General features: G+C 35.7%; 1 protein-coding gene across 1 annotated transcript in view; it reads right to left on the bottom strand.

The window, feature by feature from the left end:
- LOC140434535 (uncharacterized) overlaps positions 1-24,998 on the bottom strand; it is a 102,748-nt gene that overhangs the window by 66,133 nt on the left and 11,617 nt on the right. Inside the window, exon 6 of the mRNA XM_072522874.1 lies at positions 15,654-15,894. Coding sequence (XP_072378975.1) covers positions 15,654-15,894 — 241 coding nt within the window. The remainder of the gene's footprint in view (positions 1-15,653; positions 15,895-24,998) is intronic.

The following is a 24,998-nucleotide window of genomic DNA, read 5'->3' as shown; positions in this document are numbered from 1 at the left end:
AACCACGACCGAATCAGCTGGAAGAAATTTTAACATTTCCCCGAAGTAGTCTTCGAAGACATCCGAATTCATGTCCTCATGATAATCTCCCGTCCGACACGACTCAAAGCTTAACAAACCTTCTTTTAAAAATCCTTCTTCGCTTCCAATGTGAGCAATTATAAGCCTCTTCCCTTTTCCCGAAGGCACTTTAATACCCGTCGAAAGGCCTTCTATGAAAGCTTGGCGAGCACTTGTTACATTTTTATCTTGCCACATTTTTTGGACTATATAACCTTCGTTTATCCACGTCTCATCAAGATAAAAAATTTTCTTGTGCTCTCTGCGGTACTGTTTTATAGTTCTCAAATATTTTCGTCTCCAGCAAATGATTTCATCACTTTCCAGTAATAGTGCCTTTCGATTGTGCTTTTCCCAGGAAAAATTCATACTTTTTAAAGTTTTCCATAAAAGTTTTCTGGATATCAAAGGAATATCGTTATCTTGGCTTATCTCCATTAGTATTTTGTCAAGGGTGGGTATTTCCTTTTTAAAATAAAACGAATGAACTTTTCTTCGAATGTCACGTTTGGTGTCTTCACCTAAGATTTTTATTGGTCTTCCTGATTTTCTCTTGCATGGACTTAACTGGCCTGATATCTTTCTTTCTCGCAATAATTTAAAAATCGTGGACTGTCCAATTCCAGTCATTCGGGCACATCGCTCAACACTTTCTTGCACAGACAAACTAGGGTGATCGTGTTTTATGCAATCATATACATTTAAAATTATAACTTTTTCACTAACAGATAGCGGAGAATTTTTTACGCCTCTTTTCTTTGGAGTAAATGTCGCCATTTTATAACTTTTTCACTATTTCTATATCACAATATTACTGTACGTTTAATTGGTGTAGTAACAATTACTAACTCGAATGTCGAATGTCGAATGATAATAATAAAATAAAAGAGGGATTATAATGAAAGTGTAAGTAAAACCTCATTACGCGTTATTAGTCTTCATGTTGATTTATTTTAGTTCTTAGTAATATTAGGAGGTGCGTCATACCCTTATCAGTTTCTTCTAATGCTTTTATTCGTTCAGTAAGGAAGTGAATTTGTTTTTATAAATAAAAATGTAATTAGCTTTAATGACCATATAATGGAATACGAGTTTGAAGAATAAGTTAATCGAAAAATTAAATAAAATTGGTTATCACAAAATATCCAAAATATGATATTTTGAGGTACATCAATTTTTTACGACGAAGTTGACATCCGTCCATTTGCCTACGCCCATGACGACACCGAAATTCAGGCAAATTTTATGACACTTCATGATTTATTACTCTACACTCATTTGAAACCAATTATAACATTGGGAGTAAATGTAGTGTCTAATAGGCATATTCTATAAGAACGTCCGAGACGAGAGGTCTAACTTTGGTGTAAAGCGGTATTTCACGTTTGTTTTTAAATTTAATTCAAGCATCGATCTTGAAGTATGCAGTAGTATATCAAAATGTGGAAAAAGAATAAACCTTTGAGTGAAGCTGAGTTGTATGCCTTACTTCTATCAGATAGTGAAGAAGATGAAGTTGCAAAGCTGGATAAAAGCAATAGTGAAACAAGGATAATGATGGTTGTGAACCAGAAGCACATAAAGGTAATTTATCAATTACTGAACTCGAGAACGAAGAAGTTTTAGCGACAACTTTTGAAAATACAGATAGTGAACGATCTAACGTGTCTGATGTTATGTGCGAAGGACAAACATGGCGTTATTTAGCTCCAAAAAAGAGTAAGACATTGGCATGTAATTTATTATAAAAAAACATAAGTCTCACTACAAAAAGTCAAAATATTGAGACATGTATAGATGCATTCAAATAATTTTTTTTCCTGATAGTATAATGTCAATGATTCTCGAGTATACCAATAAGAGAGCTATTGAGTTCATAGCTACGTATAACAGTAAGAACGAGAAAAAAATGAAGGATTGGATTGACGTTGATCTTTACGCATGAACGCAATGAACATGAAATTTCTGGTGAAGACCAAAAGTTTAAACCAAAGATTATTTTGGATCACAACAAAACCAAAAGTGGAGTTGATATTTTAGATAAATTTATCCGAGAGTACACATGTAAAAGAGCAACAAGAAGATGGCCCTTACGTATATTTTTAAAATTTTTAGATATTGCATGCTACAATGCTTTCGTTCTACGGAATATGAAAAATCCGGAATGGAACACCCAAGTAAATATAAAACATCGCAAAAAACTATTTCTGGAGGAGCTTAGAGAACAATTAACCTCACCAAATATAAAACGAAGAGCTGAAGCAATGCAAGAAGAACCTACCGGGAACCATAAATCCGTAATCGCTGCAATAGAGACCACGGCGTTAGTGTAAAAAAGCAAATAGAAGTGCCACAATCTGCAACAAAACGAGGTCGTTGTTATTCTTGTAGGGGTAGTGACAATAAATATTCAAAAAGGTGTGACATGTGTAAATGATTTGTTTGTAATACTCATTCATAACGCGAAGGAATCCATAGTGTCAAAATTAAATGCAACTAATGCCAAAAAGACCAAGGATGGTCAACCATCTTAAAAAATTTAAATCCAATAATTTAGGACTATAATTTTTATGTTTCTTTGTTTTTTATTGAATTAAATGTACTGTTTAATAATACTGACTATTTAAAACATCCTTATAAATAAAATGAGAATGGGTCGCGCTTGACCCATCATCGTAATCTTAGCCCCCTTTCAGACGAGGATACTGTATCCGAGATACGCGTATCCGAGACGCAGATATTACATAGACTCAAATGGAGCTTTTCACACGAGACGCGCGAGAGATACAGTATGCGAGATACCGAATTCAGTATCTCGGAGTTTCCTGTCGCCGACGACTGAATGCGTATCCCAGATACAGAAGAAACATTACGTAAAGGCGGGTACACATTTGCGAGCAGAACTGTTCGCGAACCGTTTGTGAGCGCTATATTCGTTAATGTGTACGGCAGAAAAAACCGCTTGCGTACTGTTTCATCGTGACTCGTCGCGAACCAAATTGTTGCGGTTTATTTCACGACTTCAAAGGAAGCTCGGCTTTCAGTTTGGACGGCGCTTACTAGACGCAGCGAACATTTTTATTGTCTCTTATCTTATCTAAAGTCTTATCAAATCGACATTGTGTGAATGACGTGTTCCATCCTAGAGAGACGTGAGAAAACAGTAAACTGATTATTGTACATATTTTTATTTTTGTTAAACAAGCAAATGCTGTTTTGATTTAACATTTTCGATTGTGCCTTTCGTGTGTGTGGGGGAGACTGGTGTGGGTTGTTACAAATCTCACAAATTGTTTTTTTGAGTCAGTTGAAGTTTTTGAAATTTTTAATTTATTCTAGCCTATACTAGGGAGTCTATTACACAGTATCTTTGGCTCAAAAGCTGGTTAAGTATTACAGAAATGATTGCTGGTGTTGATTGTTAGAGAAATTAACCCATAGAGTAAATAAATTAAATAGAAAGTAGTAAAAAATATATTTAATACTACAATGACAGAAAAGAATATGTGTAAGCGTTCGAAATAAAACCAATAACAAATTCTGGTAACATATTTTTAAAGAGAAAACACTAATCACAGTCAGATTTACAATTAAAGCAAATGTATAATGGGCTTTTGTTTATACAGTTTAAATGGGTAACATGCTTACATTCTCGACATTGTACTAACCACCAATCTTCGGAGCTTGATGAATATGGACCACCGCATACCAAGCACAAAACTTCCTCATTGGAAGACTCTTTTTCGGTTGCTTTCAGGGCTGCTTTTCTCTTTTTGATATTTTTCTTTAATTGCAAAGATTTTGTCTTTAGATTATGTTCAACCTGAACTTTACGCTTGAAGGTGTCCCTTTTCTTCGAATTTTCTTCTTCAATCAACATCTTCTCTGGTGTATCAGTCAGAATATAGCTGTCTTTCGTCTCGTTCTTCCTTCTTTTTTGAGTTTGGTTAGATATGCTTTCGGCAGTGGCTTAATATCTTGAGGCGAAATAAATACAGCTGGATTATTAGGCTTGGCTGACGGAATAGTGTGTATTTTAGGTGACAAGGTAGTGGATGGACCTGGTTGACTTTTCAAGTGACTGTTGTCTTGAACTGTAGGTTGTTCAGGTTGATTAATTTCTATGGTTTCTTCATATAGAGGTCTATGAGTTACGGTCTATGAGTTGATGCAGTAAAATCACTATCGTTGGAAAATATCTTGATTGACAGGCCAAATACCAGTGCAGGAGAAACCAGCAAGAATATTGACAGGCATAGTGGTCAAAGGAAATGATGTTCTCATAATTGAAGACCAATCGTATAGTCATTCTTTTTTCAGCATTGTTTTTCATCCACTGATTTATTATCTAAAGGTTTAAGCCTATGTGAAGTGTGCGGCAGAAATGAAAGTGGAGTAATGAAATTAGCTCTCCAAAATTCAATCAGAGAAATTGAAATATGAGACTAGTGGTTGTCTAGCAATACAAGCACTTTATTGGCTTCACTTGATTTTACGTGTTTCGTAATAACAAGAAATTCATTATCTTGCGTCCATCCAGACTTATTTCCAGTTCCTATACACTCAACTGGTCCATCTCTAATAAAGTGGTCTTGAAAACGTAACCGTGTGAAGACGAACATTGGAGGTACGGTATTCCCCACTTGCTTAGTTTTTTTTCTAGCTATAACTTTGGATAGCTTGTAAGGCTCAAAATTATATCTGTCTAATTTAGTTGACAATTTATTAAAAAAGTTTACATTTTCTTTACTAAAATTCATTGCTCGTGAAGGGCTAGTAGCTTGAGGTGTACAAAGACTTAAATTTGAATTTCGTCGCATGAATGCAATAAGCCAATCTTCACTTGCACGTTCAGTCGTGTCCAATTTTTCTGGGCAGGGCAGTCTGTTACACTTTGCAAATTGAAAAGCTAACTTGCGTAAATCTTTTGTGGTAAGTCCGAAATACAAATATACAGCAGTTTCGCAGTATTTAGCAAGCTGTAACTCCATTTCGTCATTAAATACTCTGTTGTGAGGATTGTATCCAACCAGAGATTGTGAGTTTTCAGCTAACGATTTAACATAGCGATATAAAGAATCGTGACACATACCATAATCTTTAGTCACTTTTCTAATAGATTGGTTAGTATCTATTTCCTTCCTAGCTGCTTCGTCATAAATAACTATTGGTGTTAACCCCAATAATTGGTTAAATGTGCACTGGAACCAGTCTCTTAAATTGCGCAGCCAAGATATACGTCGTCTCCCCACGCTTCGTTTGCACTGAATCTTTCCTTGGATAATTAACTGGAACAATCGGTACTTTTTCCCTCTCATCACATGACCAAAATATTCCATAGAAAATAATTAAACTCTATTAAATAATAGTATAATAGGTGTAAATTGTAACATCTTAGAAACGACACCGCAGTGTGCGTTACAATCGACACCAAGTTAACCTATAAATAAGAAAGATGATTTTTGTATATATTATGCCCTTCATAGAAAAAGTTAGCTACAGTAAACGGAGGTAAAGATGTTAAAAATCAACAATTTGTGGCGCAACTAAAATTTACTTTTATGATGATGATAGAAACAAGTGACTCTAACTTGTGCAGTAGGTTACGGCCAACTCTGAAACTACAGTCGGTGGTGTGAGGCATCCGTCTATGCATATTAGTGCGTTTTGATTTATCTCAAATGATTGCGCTAATATCACTCTTGTTACAAATGACACCAGTCTCCCCTACGTCTCCAAAATGTGTACGCATTTTGACGTTGAGTTCGCGGTTTTTAGTTTAATTGGTTTAAATTTTGTACTACTTTGAAATAGTTTGTGATATAAAATATTTTGTTGACTGAACATGAAGCTAGAAACGTGACGTAATAAATACCCTAATTACAAATTAAATGAATATGACGTGTCCCTAGAGACGTGAGAAAACAGTAAACTGATTATTGTTAAACAAGCAAAAACAGAAACATAATCAGAAACATAATCAGTACCCAAATTATAAATAAAATGAATCATTTCGCACATATGTGTGTTCGTTGTTGGTTTGTCGCTTTCCATGGATCGAGATAAGTATGCGATCAGTACGATGTAGAATATTTTTCAACGATCTGTACGCGTACGGTTCGCGAACAGTTCTGCTCGCAAATGTGATGAACGCTTTCAGACACGAATACTTTTGCACCACATTCCATAGACGCGCGATTTTCTGTCGAATAATTGTGAATGAGCAACGAAAAAAAGACGGTGTTTTCTGAATATAGTTAAATAATGGAGCGTACTGTATTTGATAGTGACAAATTTATTTGTTTGGTACAATCAAATCCCTGTCTATGGGATACAGCATCGCCAGATTACTGCAATAGAAATAAAAAGCAGCAGTGCTGGGTCGAAAATTCTAAGCGACAATTTTGAGGCCATGACTGCAGTACAGCAAAATGAATATGGTAAGAAATAAACATGTTTTTATTATAAATACATAGTAGAATAGTTTAATATTTTGTTTCATGCGTATACAGTTTAGTTTTAAAAGTTTGCTAATTGGAATTTTGATTATTTAACGAATATCAAACTACATTATTGTGAAAGGAATACGCTCATTTTTTATTTAGGGCGAGGTAAACAATTTACAAATTGGAGATAAGTACACATATTTATTTTAAATTTAAGTCATAGACTTTAACTTTAAAAAGTCATAGGAAGCCGTTCTTTTGATGAAATAATTCTACGCATAGTTGTGTCTTTTTTACTCAATTGAATTTCCAAAATTTTGTGAAGTTCTTCAAACGACTTCACAGACATTCGAAAATAATTAAAAAACTTCGATGGATCTTGCAATAAATCTTGATACAGCAATCTATACGTTCCCTTGGTTTCTCTTAATTCTACAATAGGATGAACCCACAAATTACGTCGTCTTTTCAGTTTCTTTTTATTTAATATGTACCACAGCATAACACACTCTTCTACATCCATAATCCAAAAATATAACCGCACTGCACTGCTACTATTTTCATACTGACGAGCATGCCCGTGAATCCGATACAGCCGCCATCGAAAATTCTGTATCTCGCATACAGTATCTCGGATACAGTATCCTCGTCTGAAAGGGGGCTTAGTAAGTAAAATATTTTCCGTACTCCGAAGGTTAAATACCAAGAGAGGTGCAAATGCACCACAAGTTTTGTTTTATTTATTCACATGTTTAACGTTTGCTTCTAAATAATATACAGTTAAGAAATAGACATACATAAAAGATCTATAATCTACATCAAAACCAGAAATAGAAAAGTGGTAGAAAAGAAGTTATTATTAAACAAGAAATTTATTCATCACACATAGTACAGAGTTTTATTTTTTAAATGCTCTAAATACACAAATTTATTGCACATTATACAACACTTTTAAGATTTTCTGCTTTTTTTATGTTACATGAATAACATCGCCTCTGACTGTTTATTACTGGGGGCATTTGTTCTTCTCCACTTTCTTTTTCTAATCTGGGGTTTTTTTTATCCAAAGGTTATAGGCATTAATACCACATATGGACCGCATAACTTGGACCTTGAATGCGATATCAATAAAAAAAACTGAAATCATTCGAGTTATGGGTGTAAGATAAATTCTGAAAATATCATTGACAGAACACGTCATAAACAAAGAGATTCTGAGAAGGATGAATAAAGAAATGGAAGTCTTAAATACAATTAAAACAAGAAAATTTGAATATACCGGACATATTACACGTGAAAAGAGGTACAACTTGCTCCTCCTACTGATTGTGCACGGAAAGGTTAAAAAAAAGTAGCATAGTTAGACGTAGAATATCATGGATGTGAAACCTGATAGAATTTCTGGTTTATAATTATATTCCGCTCCACTCACTTTATCATCTCCATGTTCTGTCTTTGTCCATGTATCATTTATTTCCCCGCAAAATAACACACAAGAAACTTAAACGAGAATCTGGGAAGATAGGTTTAGAAATAAGTTTAAATAAAATAAAAGTGTTGACATATCACATGGGAACTACACATTACAGAAAGAGCATCGCAATAACAGTTTCCCCAAATATTATTCTGACAATAAAATCTTTCATTTCCTATTCAAATAGAATGATGCTTTTACAAATTCGAGCAACGCTGGTGGATATTACCATACTACAGATATACGCGACAATGGCAGATAAAGTTTATTGCCTGGCAATGTTCGCGAATTAAATTTTGACAGTTAAATGACAGATGTCTTTTCAGACCATAACCCTCTAATAGCGCAAATGAGTATTAAACTAAAAAGATTGGAGCAGAAAAGAAGAGCAAATCAGATAGACGTCAGTCATTTATGTAACCTGGAGGTAAAGGAGAAACTGCAAAAATGTATTAATAATAATTTGAAAATACTTCATGAAAAAGAAACATCTCAGCCAACGAACAACATAGATCAAAAATGGCAAAACGTAAAAATGGCGATAACAGGTCCTGCGAAGAAAATTCTGACTAAAGAAAAACCAAAAATAAAGCAAAGGTGGATGACTGATAAGATCCTTCTTCTCATGTACAATCGGAGAATAATGAAAGGAAAAAACGAACAGAGGTATAAACAAATACAGAAAGAAATCAAAATAGAAATCAGAATAGCAAAAGAAGATTTTTATAAAAGAAAATGTGAAAAAATAGAGCAATTGCAGGCAAAACATGATATTTTTAATGTACATAAAAAAGTGAAAGAACTTGCAGGTACACAAAAACGTAAGCAGCCAAGTACCCTGTATATTGTCAACGGAAACATAATAACAGAACTAGAAGAACAGTTGAAGACATGGAAAAACTATATTGAAGAACTCTTTGCAGATGATAGACAACAATCTGAGCTAAGTAACATACAAGGAGACGAAGGTCCAGAAATAACGGAAGAAGAAGTAATGTACGCACTAAAAAGAATGAAAAATGGTAAAGCCCCAGGTCCAGACGAAATACCAACGGAAATCCTTAAACTAATAGAAAAAGACTCGATTCACATTTTAGTTGAACTTTTCAATAGCATTTATACATCAGGAACAATACCACAAGAATGTCTTTTATCTACCTTTGTTTATATAACAAAAAAGATAAATGCCAAACAATGTAGTGATTACCGTACAATCAGTCTGATGAGCCATGTACTGAAAATATTTCTGAAAATTATACACTCTAGAGTACACAGAAAACTGGAAATGACATCAATAATACCCAGTTTGGATTCCGAAATGGACTTGGAACAAGAGAGGCGTTGTTTGCACTGAACGTTATGTCTCAAAGATGTCTTGACATAAATCAAGATGTATTCGTGTGTTTCATAGATTACAACAAGGCCTTTGATAAAGTGCGGCATAATCACCTAATCAGACTCCTGACAGAAAAGAATTTAGATAAACGAGACATCCGACTAATAGCAAATATGTACTACAATCAGAAAGCAGTAGTGAGAGTAGAGAATAATACCACTGAAGAAATTGAAATAAAGCGAGGTGTGAGACAAGGGTGTATACTGTCACCAACCCTGTTTAATCTCTATTCCGAAGACGTAATGAATAGAACACTCTCTGAGAAATCCGTAGGTATTAAAATATAAAATGGTGTTAGATTAAACAATCTGAGATATGCCGACGACACCGTTCTGATCGCAGAAACACTTGAAGAGCTACAGACATTGGTGAATAAGATAGCAGACTGCAGCGAAGAATATGGACTATCTTTGAACATAAAGAAAACTAAATTTATGGTAATATCGAAATCAACACAAAATGTCCAAAATTTATATTTACACAATGAAATTATCGATCGAGTTAGCAAATACAAATATTTAGGCACTTTTATAAATGAAGACAACGATAGCTCAGCAGAAATCAAAATAAGAATTGAAAAAGCCAGATCCATATTCACTAAAATGAAGAGATGTTCTGCGGAAGAGATTTGAGCCTTAAAATGAAACTTCGCCTGATGAGATGTTACGTACTTTCTGTGCTGTTCTACGGAATGGAGTCATGGACGTTGAAAAAGATTGATACCAAAAAATTAGAGGCATTTGAACTGTGGATGTATCGCAGAATCCTGAGAATATCATGGACCGAGAGAGTCACAAATGTCGAGGTCTTGAGAAGAATGAATAAAGAAAAGGAAGTCATATTTACGATCAAAAAACGAAAACTGCAATACTTGGGACACATTACAAGAGGCGAAAAATATGAACTGCTTCGAATAATTATGCAAGGGAAAATAGCAGGAAAAAGGTCCATAGGAAGAAGACGAAACTCCTGGCTAAGGAATCTACGGGAATGGTATAGCTGTAGCAGTAACGAATTGTTTCGGTCAGCAGTTTCGAAAATACGTATAGCCCTGATGATCGCCAACCTTCGGAACGAAGATGGCACTTGAAGAAGAAGTTAAATCACGAGATGTCAGTCGAGTGATTTTGTCAAAATTATATAAGCGAGCATTGCCCAAAGGCAACAAACTGAAATAAAACCCGAAGAAAATTTTGCCGGTAAATAATTTTCTCTCCAATGATATTTGACAAGACTATTTCACAAGACAATTAATGCACCATGTCAACGAAACATAATCTTTGTTTATTTGTTAACATTATTAAATGTACAATTATTATAAGCTATAGTAGTTTGCACATTATTTTCTACCAAAGCATGATTTTGTGTATTATGACCTGTAGCATTTGGGAGCTCGAAGGTCCAGCGTCATTTGTTGTTTTGAGATTTTCGATCAACTTGTCAACTGGTGGTGACTGGAATTTAGCTGTAGATATGGTTTTAGAGAACTTGCATTTGAGTGACCCGTTAATTTAATTAACTGTTCAGAAACACCTTGCTTGAACAAAGCTAACACAGCTGATGATCGATGAGAATGGTTTGTTATTTTATGTTTTTTGTGTCTATTTCAATTTTTTCAGCTGACATTTTTGTTCACTTAGATACGGTGTTGATGCCAAGTGAAGAGTCTTTGAAACAAGATCCGACCTTCCAGTTGGGGTGAACGGTAAGAAAGAGTCTATCTAATAAAATCTTTGATCCCCGTTTTTCCATTAATTTCTAAAATAATCTGACTGGGCATAAATTTGCGTTTAATGAATTCCTTACCAGCCATTTGCAGCTTGCTAAACTTTTCGAACCGCCTTGATTTGTTTTGGAAAAAATGCTGTTGTATTCAGTTCGGCCCCTAAATTCTCTCATAACATCAAATTCCTTCTGGAAAAAGTAAATCTGGCAGTTTACGTTCTCATTACCTCCCCAAGAAAGTTAAAATGAGCAAAGGTGAAAAAACTTTTTTGTGCTACATCGAGGGTTTCCTCGTCGTAGCTTTGAATGATTTTTATTAGTTCTTCGGTGGATAACGCTTTCGAATTGAGTTTTCTTTTTTTTTAACACTTTGAAGCTGCCTCTGCTTGGTATCTCTGGCCAAACTTGCACATTTGAAAGATATATCTGTGAAAGTGTCGATTTTTATGCCGTACTCAGTAAAATATTTTTCTTGTGCCATTTTTTTGCTGTAGTATTCCACATTGACTTTATAGTCTTCGCCATTGCCTTTTTCATGTTAAAGGCATAATTCTGGAAAATTTTTGCTAGTTCCGTTATGGTAGTACATCTTTCAAGCGTAAAATTTCTTACCTGTTGAAACTCCGAAAATTGGGTCCAAATAGAGCTTCTGGACCTCTGCGAGTTCAATGGGACATTTTCCAAAACCAATTTTTTTATTTCTTCAGCTGACTGGCATCCAAATCTTGATTTTTTGTCTGGATTCATTATATCTGTCCAAAATTGATTACGCTCAATGAAGTTTGTCAAACTGACAACAATAGAATTACTAGACACCTATGAGACAGATCTGTCATAATTTTGTTGCTGAGAAATCACGGGCAGGAAGGAGTTAGTTTTGTCAGTAGAAAATTTTGCGTTGCAATGACGTTTTATCAGTTAAAAATAGTCTAGTGAAATAGTCCACGAATAACTGAAAAGTCTGATGAAAATGACAAAAAAAAAACATGAATAATTTGCCCTATGGAAAAGAAAAGATAGAGGCAACAGGCTTATATGCTTTTGCCAAGAGTATAAACTTCTATTAAGCAATACACTCTTCAAGCTCCCCAATCGTTGAATATACAGATGGAAAGATTAGCTATTAACTAGATTAGTGGCATTAACAAGATATAAAAACATCATAAAAGCATTGAGATAAAGCAATAGATATAAAGAGGTCCACTAACCCAGAAACCGAAATAAAAGTACGGGAACAACTAAAAAAGAAAATAAAGAACATTAAAAAGAACACGTCGGACAAAACAGAGTGATGGGACAAATCTAAGGAAACTAATGAGATAATGGGTCAAATGAATGAAAGATGAAAATTGAATAAAACTGCAGAGAATTATAAGCAAATCCACAACACAACTTGACCATAAAGTTGGGTGACCATAAAAGGTCACCCAACAGCATAAAAACCAACGAGGTAAATCTCATCTCGGAGCTATCAAGGATCTTAGAAACATGAAAATTAATTGCATTGAATACACACACATTAATTGCATTGAACAAGACTGATGATCAGTTATATGTAGAAGGAGAAACAGGACCTACTATCTTTAACCCTTAAACACCCAACAATCTATAGGTTACATGCATGCCCAATGGTGGTTAAAAATGTCCATTTCGAAAATTGCTAATATATTTATTGAGAGTTGTTACAAATATTATAAATGGATTACACCTAAGAATCTTATGCTTAGTAAACACAGCATTTTCTGAAATATTAATATAAACGATGTACAAACCTTACGAAACTAACGAACTATTATAAAAAAAATCAAAAAACAATAAGGTCTAAAATACGAAGGTAATCTGACTCCCAATGTTCAATTGCAGCATCTCGGCAACTGAAAGAGACATTGTGTATGCCATACAAATATATTGCATTTCGCACACACGGTAGTTGTTTTTGACAGCTGTTTTACACATTTATTTCTACCCATAGCTTCATTAACACAAATGGAACACCGCGTTTTGTTAGGACTATCATCAGATTTAGCATCATTTACGCTTTTAAGTTTTTGCCCTAAGATACCATTCACTGCAACTATAATGTAAAGACGCAATCCCTTCAGATTCTCAGCCCTTCGTTGGACAAGAGCCTTTATTAGTTCGATGCCTAGCTCCTGGATGAAAAGAAACCTTATATTACAATTTTTTATATTCCATTTTGGGTGGTTAAGTGTAAATAAGGAAAATGCGTTCAAGGAAGAAATGTCTAAAAATGTAAAGAATGTTGACAATGGCGACCTTCGTGTAGATCTCTGGAACTGTATTTCCTCGCCATTTGGTCTATTGTGCCAACTCCACCCTTAATATTATAGAATAGATTTATATCAGACTTATTCTTGGCATCGTTGCTCACCATGTCATCATTATGTGTAGATAAGAAAATTAGTATTTTTGTGGACTTTATCCTAGGGAGCTAGAAGAGAAGGGTAACTGGTGGAGTTCCGGACTGGGAACCCGTAAAGGCGAACATCGTTGCATATTTTTTCCTATTTTAAGTTCTTTTGATAACGTCAGGTATATGTTTGTGGTTTTGTTACATTGTATTTTCATATAGTTCATCTGCTGCAGCTCTATAGAAGTGTGATAGCGATCTGTAGTAACGTTGCGACCTGTATTCTTTCTTGGTTCATCTAGACGCTTCACAACACCTTTTGGTCTTTTAGAGTCTTTTACAATCTGCTAACATCCGAATGAGAATCTAATACTTTCCTGGTTTATCTTTCATGAAAACTTTAAAAGGACACTTTTCTTCAAGGGGGGACAGCATCTCATGAATAACGACATTCACTGCTGGTGTAAGGTATCTTGGAAATGTGTCGTTTAATAATTTAAAGATATTTCTAATTGGTGCAAATTTATCTTGCTTTCGCCGTTCTTTCCTTGTCTCTCTTATATTACATATTATGTATCTTGCCTTATCATTATGGCAGTTCAGCTTAATATCTGCATTCACACATATCAAAATTAAAATACTGGTAAAAGCTAGTAATTCAGATTTGTCGATTTTCTTCATATTCTTCCTTTCAACCTCCTTATTAGTGTGGCGGATAATTACGTCGATTATGTCATCGTGTAGAAATTTTAAAAGTGACTTATAATAGACGTAACGATACCTTCGTTACGAAGAACTTCTCGTTATCGGAAGACGTTGAAGATGTTTTGCTTCGTTCGTCTACTCATTCTTGGAGAGTTAGCCATTTATGCTTTTCCTGTTTTACTTGCATACTAATGCACAGAACTTACACCCGATTTCTCACTCTGAGAATCATCAAATTCAAAATCTTGGTTGTGGGGATTAGTAAAACACATCTTCTCTTTCACTTACATCGAAATCATTATTGTCATACTCAATATCTGAATCACTAGCACTATTCAATATTCTCTGTTTCTAATTCCAACTCGCGTTCTGACAAATACTTGTTCATTATGTATCAACTGCGTTTTTACTACTTATAAACAAGCACAAACAGCTCCTACAGATTTATCACGATAATTACTGACCTATAAGCTTGTATATCCTTTTAAATATCTAAATTATCTATATCTAAATTTAAATATCTAGAGTATTTTATTTATGTACTATATTAAGTTGGTTTGAGACTTTAAAAAATATAATAACTTCTATCTATAAGAATTTGATAACACACAGAAATGTTACTTGATGTGGGTGACAAGCAATAAAGTGATTAGGGAAAATGAGAATGCTTAAAGGTTGACAAACGAGAAGTAAAACCACTTCTCCTAGGTTTTTAACAGTATTATTAGCTAACTAGGAGCTACGTCAAAAGAAAAATCCGTGCTTGGTAATATAATTAGTTATGAACTCATTGGTTCAAAACATTGGGATTAAAACAAGTAATATTGTTCTGAAGCTATTTTCGTGTGGCATGTTAAAGTAATTACTATTTAAATGGAAATAAGCCACAATTAAAGGTGAAAGTACGTTTATTAACGTTTCAATTTCCACTTCGGAAATCGTTCTCAAAATACAACATTAGTAAATTAAACAAATTTTGTTTTCTTGTTACTTAGTGAAAAATTCTTCTAATAATTTAATTTTATCTGACTCATTTATATTGACAATTCAGACATACATAATACATTTTAAAGTAGACGACTTTAAAATCATATTGCCAGTATTGTTGAGTTGCGTTCCTGGGACGACTTTACTTGTAAGATAGTTCATTCGAGTCAGAAAAAATCATAGCATGTAATTCGTCTTTAAAAATACAAACACATGACATGATGACAGTAAACATCTCCTGTTAGTAATTCCATAGTAAATTATGAGAGAAACACCAGGAAAAAAACCTCATAATACTATCCCGACATGGTAAGTATTTGGTCGTGCATTTAGTTTACTTTCAATAAACACCAAATTCTGATTTTATATGTTTGTTATTTAAAAAACATCAATGATGTATCCTCTATATGTTACCGACTTACTAATACTGGTATTTTCCTTTTAATTACTTCCTCTTTTTTATATAATAATATTATATAAATTACTTACCCTGGTGCATAGTGCCCTGCATGGATCCAAAAAAGAAGTCTTTTAAAATAGGCTGATACATATCGGTGAATGAATGACTTTGGAGTGTTCCTCTTTTAATCTTTCTTTTCTTTGGTTGAAATTTTTTCATTTCTGAATCTCTTCTGAATTTTTGAATATATTTGTCAACACCAGCATCCGTAACAAGTGATATAGTGGAATGAGGAATATCTCTGCTCTGGTAAGAAGTTGCAGCAGACGTCTAAAAAAAAGTATAAAGTTGTTCATATTGTTACGATAATACCGTAAGATTTATCCCACATAGAAGAAGTTTTTTGACGAAAAAAAAAAGTATTAAAGTTCTAGAATATTCAAGATGCCATCGAAAAATCACGAAATGTCTAGTGAAGTCTTTTTTTTTTTCGTCTTTATAGAGGGGGGGTCTGGAATCTTCAAAAGACATCTCAGTCCAGGACGCCGCCTGACTAACTTTAGTGCAGGATTCGTTCTTCGTACTCCCGGCGATAGTTCTCGAGGTACTTTAAAATGCCCTCTCGTCGCCGAGTCTACGCCGAACGCCTACCTGCTAAACCAGACCCTCCTCCCGTCATTCAGCGATCCGGAAGCGGAATGGCCGCTGTAAGGCCAGCATCACTTCCGAATCACTACCTTTATTCATTCATTTTCCATTCATACAAATCCACACTCTATTCATCAGCAAGGAGGTTCCCTGTCTCGTTCCAGGTAACGCGTAGAAGACACTCATCGCTCCTAGTTCGGCATTATTTCCAGATGGACATTTCCTCCTTCCCCACAGTCTGACTCACGCATTCCAACTCATACAGTGTGACCCACTTTTCTAGCTTCACCTTTCAGCATCATTCACTCTTACCTTTAGCGTTGGTTCAGCAGTCTTTCTTCATCTTCCTTTTTCTTGATCACTGCACGGATATAGCTGTGTATGCTAGTCCAAACTAATTTATTTTCAATCATTCTCTCAATCATTTCTCTCACTGTAACAAAATTCACACCTGTCTCTCTCTCCATTCTGTTCCTTTCCACTATCCATCTGCTGCAATCTAACATCGTATGTGTCACAGTGTTCGAGTATCCATAGTATAGGCATTCATCTGTATCAGCCTTTCCGATCCTATAGAGGTAGGCCCTAAAACACCCGTGTCCTGTGAGCACCTGCGTCAGGAAATGATCCAGTCGCCTGTGTCCACAGTCCACTAAATCTCTTATGTTCGGGATCAGCATTTTCGTCCACTGTGCCACATCTTTCGTGTTGTTCCATTCTTCTTGCCATCTTTCAACTGACCTTTCCCTTTCCTGTCTTTTCTCGGCCACAGTAAGGTTTGGATCTCTTCTCTCATAAAGCTCTTTTCTTTCCACCGCCAAAACATGCAACGGAACACATCCAGTGATGGTCCATAAGGCTGCCGCAGACACAGTCCTGTAGGCGCATGCCACTCGCTACAGACTTGTTCTGTCTACTCGTGTCATGAGACTCCTATGGGCAGTTATCTCCACCGCCTCGCTCCAGACTGGTGCCGCGTAGAGAACGATCGACTGTACAACACCGTGTAAGACCCTCCTCCTTTCGGATTTGCATTTCCATTTTAATTCAATATTTTGCCTGTTCCTTGTCCCCTTCAGAATGATGGCTTCGGTTTTCTCTGTCGCAAGTTTCAGTCTGTGCTGCGTCATCCATTTCTTTACGACGACGCCTGCGTTTCGAACCCGGTATTTGAGATCTGGCTTATCCCTGGCCACTACCAGTACAGAGAGGTCATCCGCGAATGCGAAGGGGGTTGTACCCTCTCCGTATTCACAATGCATAACCCCGTCATATGCCAGATTCCATAGCGTCGGGCCCAAGACAGATCCCTGGGGTACCTCGGCCGTCACGTCCACGACCGTGCCCTTTTCCACCATAATCGTTCTCTCGGACAGATACTCCGCCACCACATTCATCAGGTAACCAGGACATTCTCTCTCCTCCATTGCCTTCATTACCTCGTCCCACTGCAACGTATTGAATGCATTCTTAACATCAAACAACAGCAGAGCCGCCCAGCGATGTTCATCCCCTCTGTTGCGCAATGCTTCGAGTACACTCATGATTGCATCAATCGTGCTTTTCACTTCACAAAAACCAAATTGCCTCCTTGATAAACCACCTGACCTCTCAATCATGTCGTCTATGCGTACTCGCAGCATCCTTTCATACAGCTTACTGATGCATGGAAGCAGACAGATGGGGTGATACTTTTCCCTAGCGTTGGGAAGCAGTATTAACCTCGATGTCCTCCAAGGCTCAGGAAAGGTTTGTGCTTCCAGCAGTGTATTCATGTGTTTCAGAAGCCACGCAGGTTCCACCCCTCCTAGACCCTTCACCGCCTCAGGTGGTATCTGATCTAGTCCTGGGGACCTACGAGTCTTCAGTGAACCCAATGCCTCGATAAGTTCATCCATGGTAAAGAGTACAGCTCGCTCAGCTCCTTCATCCCTCCATACACTATGACATCTGCCGTCCGGAAAGAGCTCTCTTGTTACCTCAAGCTTCTTATCCATAGGCATTTCGTAAGGAGAATACGCATGGAACTTCTTAATGACGATCTTGTATCCCTGACCCCAGATGTCCTCATCCAGCTGCTCACACAACTCTTTCCAGTGCCTTCTTTTCTCTGTACGGATTTTCCTGTACAGTTCCCTCTTCCTTGCGCGGTACTCTTCCTCGATCTCCTCGATGATCTCAGGGTTGATTCCTGCTCTACCTCTTGCTCTTGTTAACCTTCTTCTCATTGCTATACACACATTTCTTAGTGCCTCGATGTCGCCTTCCACCAATATGGCATCCTGTTGACATCTTGGCGACCAATCTTGCGACCAGTCTAGTGAAGTCTGGAACGTCAAAAAATGTATATAGACAGATGTTGACAGTTTAGAGAACAGTTATAATTGAGTTTTTGAAGTTTATAGTTGTCATTCTGTTAAAGTTTTGTAAACAAGTTGGTGACAGCTGTGGGATCAAAGAAATATTTAGGAATTGTTAATGGTAAGTATAAGATCTACTGATTTTGATAAAGAAAGAGAAACTTCCGGACCCTTGCATTGTTTTAAAACATGAAAGAAGAGGAAAAGCTGAAAAAAGTAGACAAGAATAAGAAGAGAAACGTAGGCAAAAAGAGAAGTATGAAAATCAGAAATGTAGACAAAAAGAGAAAGAGAAAAAGAAGCGTAGGGTGGTGAAGGTGAAGCGTAGACAAGAAGAGGAAAAGATGAAGAAGAAGCATACACAAAAAAAGGAAGAGAGGCGTAGAAATGTGGAGGTAAAACTCATGAATTGTTTATCTTAAATTCACGAAAATTTTCAGTTGGAGGTAAGTCAAATTACTAGTAGAATAAATAAATTAGAAGAAAAACAGAACGATATGAAAACCGATTTAGAAAATAAAATAATACAACTACAAAACGATTTAGAAAATAAAAATTCACAATATTAAAATGATTTTAAATCCAATTTAGAAAGATAAATAGTTAAGTTAGTTGAATAAAAATTGGTACCCAAGCTGCTTTATCTAATATTGTTTCAGTATATAATGTTGAATCTGAACAAACAGCTTCATTATCGTCCATAGTTGAACCAGGCACAATTAGAACTAGCAAAATTTTAAAACCACCCACATTTGATGGTCAAACAGCATGGAAAACTTATCGTTTTCAATTTGAAGCTGCAGCTAGGACAAATGGCTGGACTAAGAAAGTAATGGCAGATTCCTTGGTAGTGTCGCTTCGAGAACATGCAGCAACTATTTTGAAATTTCTTCCCCAAGATGCACCCAGTTATAACACTCTCATTTAAGTTTTAGAAGCAAGATATGGCCAGCAGCATCTAAAGCAGGTTTTCCAAAGTCAGCTGAAAGTTCGATAATAAAAGCATAACGAAAGCATGCAAGAATATGAAGTCGGTATTAAAAGATTTGGTGTACCCTTAGGCACCTAAACATTTTCTGGAACAAATTGGTATACAGGGATTCATAATAGACGACAGGCTGTTAAAATAAAACGAGCTCTATGATTACAGCATCACCAAACACTAAATGGAGCACGAATGGATCTCGCCCAAAATTAAAAGATTTCGAGAAAATGAAGAGGTCACAACCGCAGATAACTAAGAACTTATTCTATCCCAGATGTTGAGCATACAGTAAAATCTTTAACAAAAATCTCCAAATCAAAACAATGTATTGCGGAAGAATAGGGCATTTGCAAAATAATTGCGGAAGCCGATCCCATGTAAGAACAGAAGAACCAAATAATGAGGTTGGAAGGTAGCCCAGATCGACATTTAAAAGCCCGTTACTCCATGTCTCCAAGCAATAGATTTTCCACAAGTGACCACAGAAGTGAAAAAGACACTTTGGAAACTAAAGTTGCATATTTGAGGGAGCAACTAGCGATTAGTAAAAATGAAATACCAGAAATTAAGAGAACAGATGTCAATGTGTAGAATAAATGGCAATTACAAAAATTCCAAGCTTCAAATAAATTACAGCTTCAAACTTTGTATCACATTGAGGAAAAGGAGAATGTTACCAAAGAAGTAAGTCTCCAGAGTACCATAGGTGAACAGGAAGAAAATATTGACCATTTTTTCCTGGAAAATCTTCAAAAGAGTCAAAAGAAAGATAGTGACTTAAAAGTTATACGAGAATGGCTTAAAAATGGAGTCAGACCTATTTGGCAGGAAATAACCAAATACAGTGGAACTATAAATTCGTACTGGGTTCAATGAGAATCTCTGTATCAGAAATGGGAAAGTCCATATATAGTACGTACGATTCAACAAATAGAACTGCCAAATACACACATTAAAAGTGTGTTGCAAGAAATTCATAGCAGCCTTTCTGGAGGACATTTTGGAGTCAAAAGAACAATGGCCAGAGTTCAGAACAGATTTAACTGAAATAATTATCGCCGAGATGTAGAAGATTGGTGTCACAAATGCGATTTATGTACGGGTAGAAAAGGCAATAGAATAAGAATTCATAGTAAAATCGTACAATAACTTTCCGGAGAGCCTTTTGATCTTGACTTCTAGTGGATATTCTTAGTTAACTTTCAATGATAGAAAGAGGAAACAGGTACTAAATGGTCGCAATGGATAATTTTTCAAAATGGCCTGAAATTTCACCGCTTCCTAATCAAAAGGCGACTACAGTAGCAGAACCATTCATAACACGAATCGTATGTATTAAGACTCGGAGTTCCTTTAGAGTTATATTCTTATCAAGGACGGAATTTTATAATAAGAATTATGGTATGAATTAATAAAATTCTTGGGTATTAAGAAAACTCGCACTGCGCCTCTGCATCCCCAATCAGACGGAATGGTCAAAAGACATAATAGAACTGTTTGTTAATCCCTTTCAATGTTTGTCGCTGATTATCAAAAAGATTGGGTTACTTTAATTCCTTTATTCCTATTAGCATGTAGAAGTTCCGAACATGAAAAAACCGATTATTTTCCATCGATGATGATCACCGGAAGAGAAATGAAGCTGCCTTAAGATCTTATTTTTGGACGATTGTCTTCCTGCGAAGAAGAACGTAGATCCCTGAAGTACATCGAAAGTTTAAAATAAAAATTGAAAAATGTCTGTGAATTTGCTTTTCAGAAGTTTGAAACTTCAAAGTGATAAAGCCAAGATCAGGCTCAACATTCATGCTGCGGGTACAATATTCGAAACAGGTGACCCAGTATGGTTATACAATCCCACACGTAAGAAAGGAATTGATCCAAAACTTTAACGAAACTGGGAAAACTCGTACACCGTGTTGCATAAAATAACCGATTTAATCTACAGCATCCAAGGTAATGCGTATCGAGAGATTGGCGTTATGTCATAGAACTGATTCACCCTGTTGGCTTTAATCCGTCCCTATTAGGCCAGTTATTCGAGAAGAATAACTAAAAAGGAAGGAGCAGTGTTCCAAAAGTTCCATAAGATTTATCCCACATATAAGTCCCTTGACGAAAAAATAGAAGTATTAAAATTCTAGAAGATTTAAGATGTCATCGAAAAATTATGAAATGTTTAGTAAAGTGATTAAAAAGGGCACATACAAAGACGAAGGGCCGTGTTATGAATCGAGTTTGAAAAGTTAAGGTATGGCTTAGAAGAAAAGATATATATGTGATAGCCATAGTCTAGTTTGAAGCGTATAGGAGACCTGTAAACTGTAAGAAGTGAGTTTTTGTCACAGCTCAATGATAGTACAAAAGAGTTTTTATTATATTAAGTCACTCGCATATGTTTTATATTAAGTAAGAATATGTTGTTTCAAGACGTAGAGAGGTTTTAGACAAATATGCGTGTTGTCACCTGACTTATTCAACATTTATGGTGAACATGTCATGAGGATGGCTTTAGATGAATAAGCCGGCGAAGTAACAGTGTCTGGTAGGAAAATTTCCAATTTAAGATTTGCTGATGACACTACACTTATAGCAGCAAATGAGCAAGAAATGTTTAATCTCATGCGAAGAGTTGAGTAGGATAGCAATAAAGTTAGTCTGAAAATCAATAAAGCTAAGACAAAAATAATGGTAGTCGACAGATTCCACACTATTCAACTGACTAACATGTTACAAGAATACCAGATAGTGGACAGTTTTGTCTATCTCGTTTCTAATATAACTAACGATGGTAACTGTGAAGCAGAACTTCGGAGACGTATTGTTATGGCACAAAAAGCGAGGAGTCGCCTAACTAAAGTTTAGAAAGACAGATCTATTTCTCAAAATATTAAGATGAGACTGGTGAATGCCCTTGTATTCTCCATATTTCTATACGGGGCAGAGACTTGGACTCATCGAGGTCGCGAGCGCCAAAAAATGTATGCCTTTGAGATGTGGTGCTGAAGAAGAATGCTGCGCATACCTTGGACAGCTCATAGGACAAACGTTTCCATTTTAAAATAACTCCAGATTAAAAAAAGGCTATCCACAATATGTCTGCAACGTATTACGCAATTTTTTGGTCACGTGGTTCGCAGAAGTGACGATAGTTTGAAGAGATTCATTGTTTTTGAAAACGTTCCGGGGAGAAGATCAAGAGGATGATCACCAACTAGATAGTTCGACCAAATTAAGAATTCAGCTGGAAACTCATTCTGCGAAGCTCTAAGAGCAGCTGAAGATATAGACCAATGGAAAAAAATTGTTAGGAATATTGGAAGAAGTCACGATCCTCAGTAATGGGAACACGACAAGAGAGAGATATGTTGTTTCCAGGTAAGTCGAGAATCAAACATTAAGCCGAGAATTTTGCATTGTTTAACAACGGGAAGGTTGATATAGTTAATCATAATTTAAGCAGATAGGAACGGAGGTCGTCTACTAAAATTTATAGTTTTGGATTTTGCATAGGATTAAAGATAAGCCCATGTTGCTTGTCTACTTATAGTATAGAATAGAAATATGCTTTATTGTCATTGAAAATTATTGAACAATTTTATGGACAAAGCTAAAAAAAATCAGTCAAAAAGTACAAAAAGTATAAAACAAAAAGAAATATAATAAAAAAACAAAACAATACAATTTTAAATTAGTAAAATTATTGTATAACTTACATAATTTGTACAGACAACAACAAATGAGACAAATTGTAGCCACTGCTTGAGACACCCAAATGTAATTATAAACAATACTAATTTTGTTTCTTTGTTATACATCGTCAACTGAATAATATGGTCTTTCAGAGAGATAGATTTTTGTCATCTTACGAAACTTAATGAAAGATGTTGCGGATTTAATTTCTCTTGGAAGGTGATTATAAAGTTTTTTTGCACTATATAGAATAGAATTCTTTACTAGCTGAGTGGACGGGATCGGTAAATAAACGTTACAATCCGAATTTCTAATGGAGTAGCCATGATCAGGTCTATCGGGAAAAATGTTTAGATGCTTGCGAATCAAACAAACCGTTTCCAAAATAAATAAAGAGGGAAGCGTCAAAATTCCGTGATTTTTGAAGTAGGTCTTGCAATGAGTTGTTTGTTTGAGACCAAATAGATAACGAATTGCTCTTTTTTGCAACTTAAAAATAGAATCAAATTGGTCCGCTGTACTAGAACCCCAAAATGGAAGCCCATATCGAAGATGAGACTCGAACAATGAGAAATATGCCATTTTGACAGAAGCTAAATTTAGTTCCTTCGAAACAGATCTTATTGCAAAGCAAGCTGAGGCTAGTTTCTTCCTTAAGGAGTCAGTATGCAAGGACCATTTAAGATCGCTGTCGACAAGAATACCTAGAAATTTCACGGAATTAACGATACTGATTTGGTTCTCATTCAAAAGCAAGGGTTGAATGACTCCTTTATAAGATAATACTACTGTCTTATCCACGTTAAAGCTAAGTAAGTTGGAGTCTGGCCAAGCCTTGATTATAAGCAAATCAGCGGTTATAATTAAATGAAGCGTTGAAATATTAGAGCTGCTCCAAGTAATACTGGTATCATCAGCAAATAGAAAAATTTTCCCTTTAATTTTCAAGTAAGTGATGTCATTAATGAAAAGTAAAAAAAAAGGGACCTAATACTGAACCTTGCGGTACTCCACACTCAATGTCTTTACAACTAGAGTGGGTGTCTTTTATTCTAACCAATTGTTTCCTACCTACCAAGTAAGTTTTGAACCAATTCAAAGACATACCCCGAATTCCATAGAAAGTTAATTTTTTTAATAGAATGTCGTGATTTACGTAGTCAAAGGCTTTGGAATAGTCGCAGAAAACGGTGGCGGAGGAGAGGTTACTATTTAGGGATAGATATACCTCATGTAACACAGAAAACATGGCATCACTAGTACATTTATTAGACAAAAAGCCGAACTGATTTTGCGATAAAATATTATGTTTAAGGAGAAAGGGCATAAGTCGAACTTTTATAAGCCTTTCAATAATTTTTGATAGTGCTGGTAACAAGGCAATGGGTCTATAGTTGCAGGCATCAGATTTGTCTCCACCTTTATGAAGAGGAATAACGATGGCAGTCTTTAGGCAGTTAGGGAATATACCTTTCTCAAGGAAATCATTTACTAGGACCATGACCTCCAATACATTATGCGGAAGATTTGAGAACATTTTAATAGATAATCCATCTGTACTACAGGACGATTTGCTTTTTATACTACGAATTGTTCGAATGAGTTCAGTCTTATCAACTGGTCTTAAAAAGAAGGTACCAGCAATGTTTTTCGAATTAGGGAGATAGGAAACTGGATCTTGTTGTGGCGAAATAGTTGAGGTTATATTTTTACTCACATTAACAAAGTAATCATTTAGATTTTCGGGG

This window comes from Diabrotica undecimpunctata, chromosome 2, assembly GCF_040954645.1.
Source record: "Diabrotica undecimpunctata isolate CICGRU chromosome 2, icDiaUnde3, whole genome shotgun sequence".
Classification (NCBI taxonomy): Eukaryota; Metazoa; Arthropoda; class Insecta; order Coleoptera; family Chrysomelidae; genus Diabrotica; species Diabrotica undecimpunctata.
Note: the sequence above shows the minus strand (reverse complement) of the source record. Positions and strands in the feature narration are given on the sequence as shown.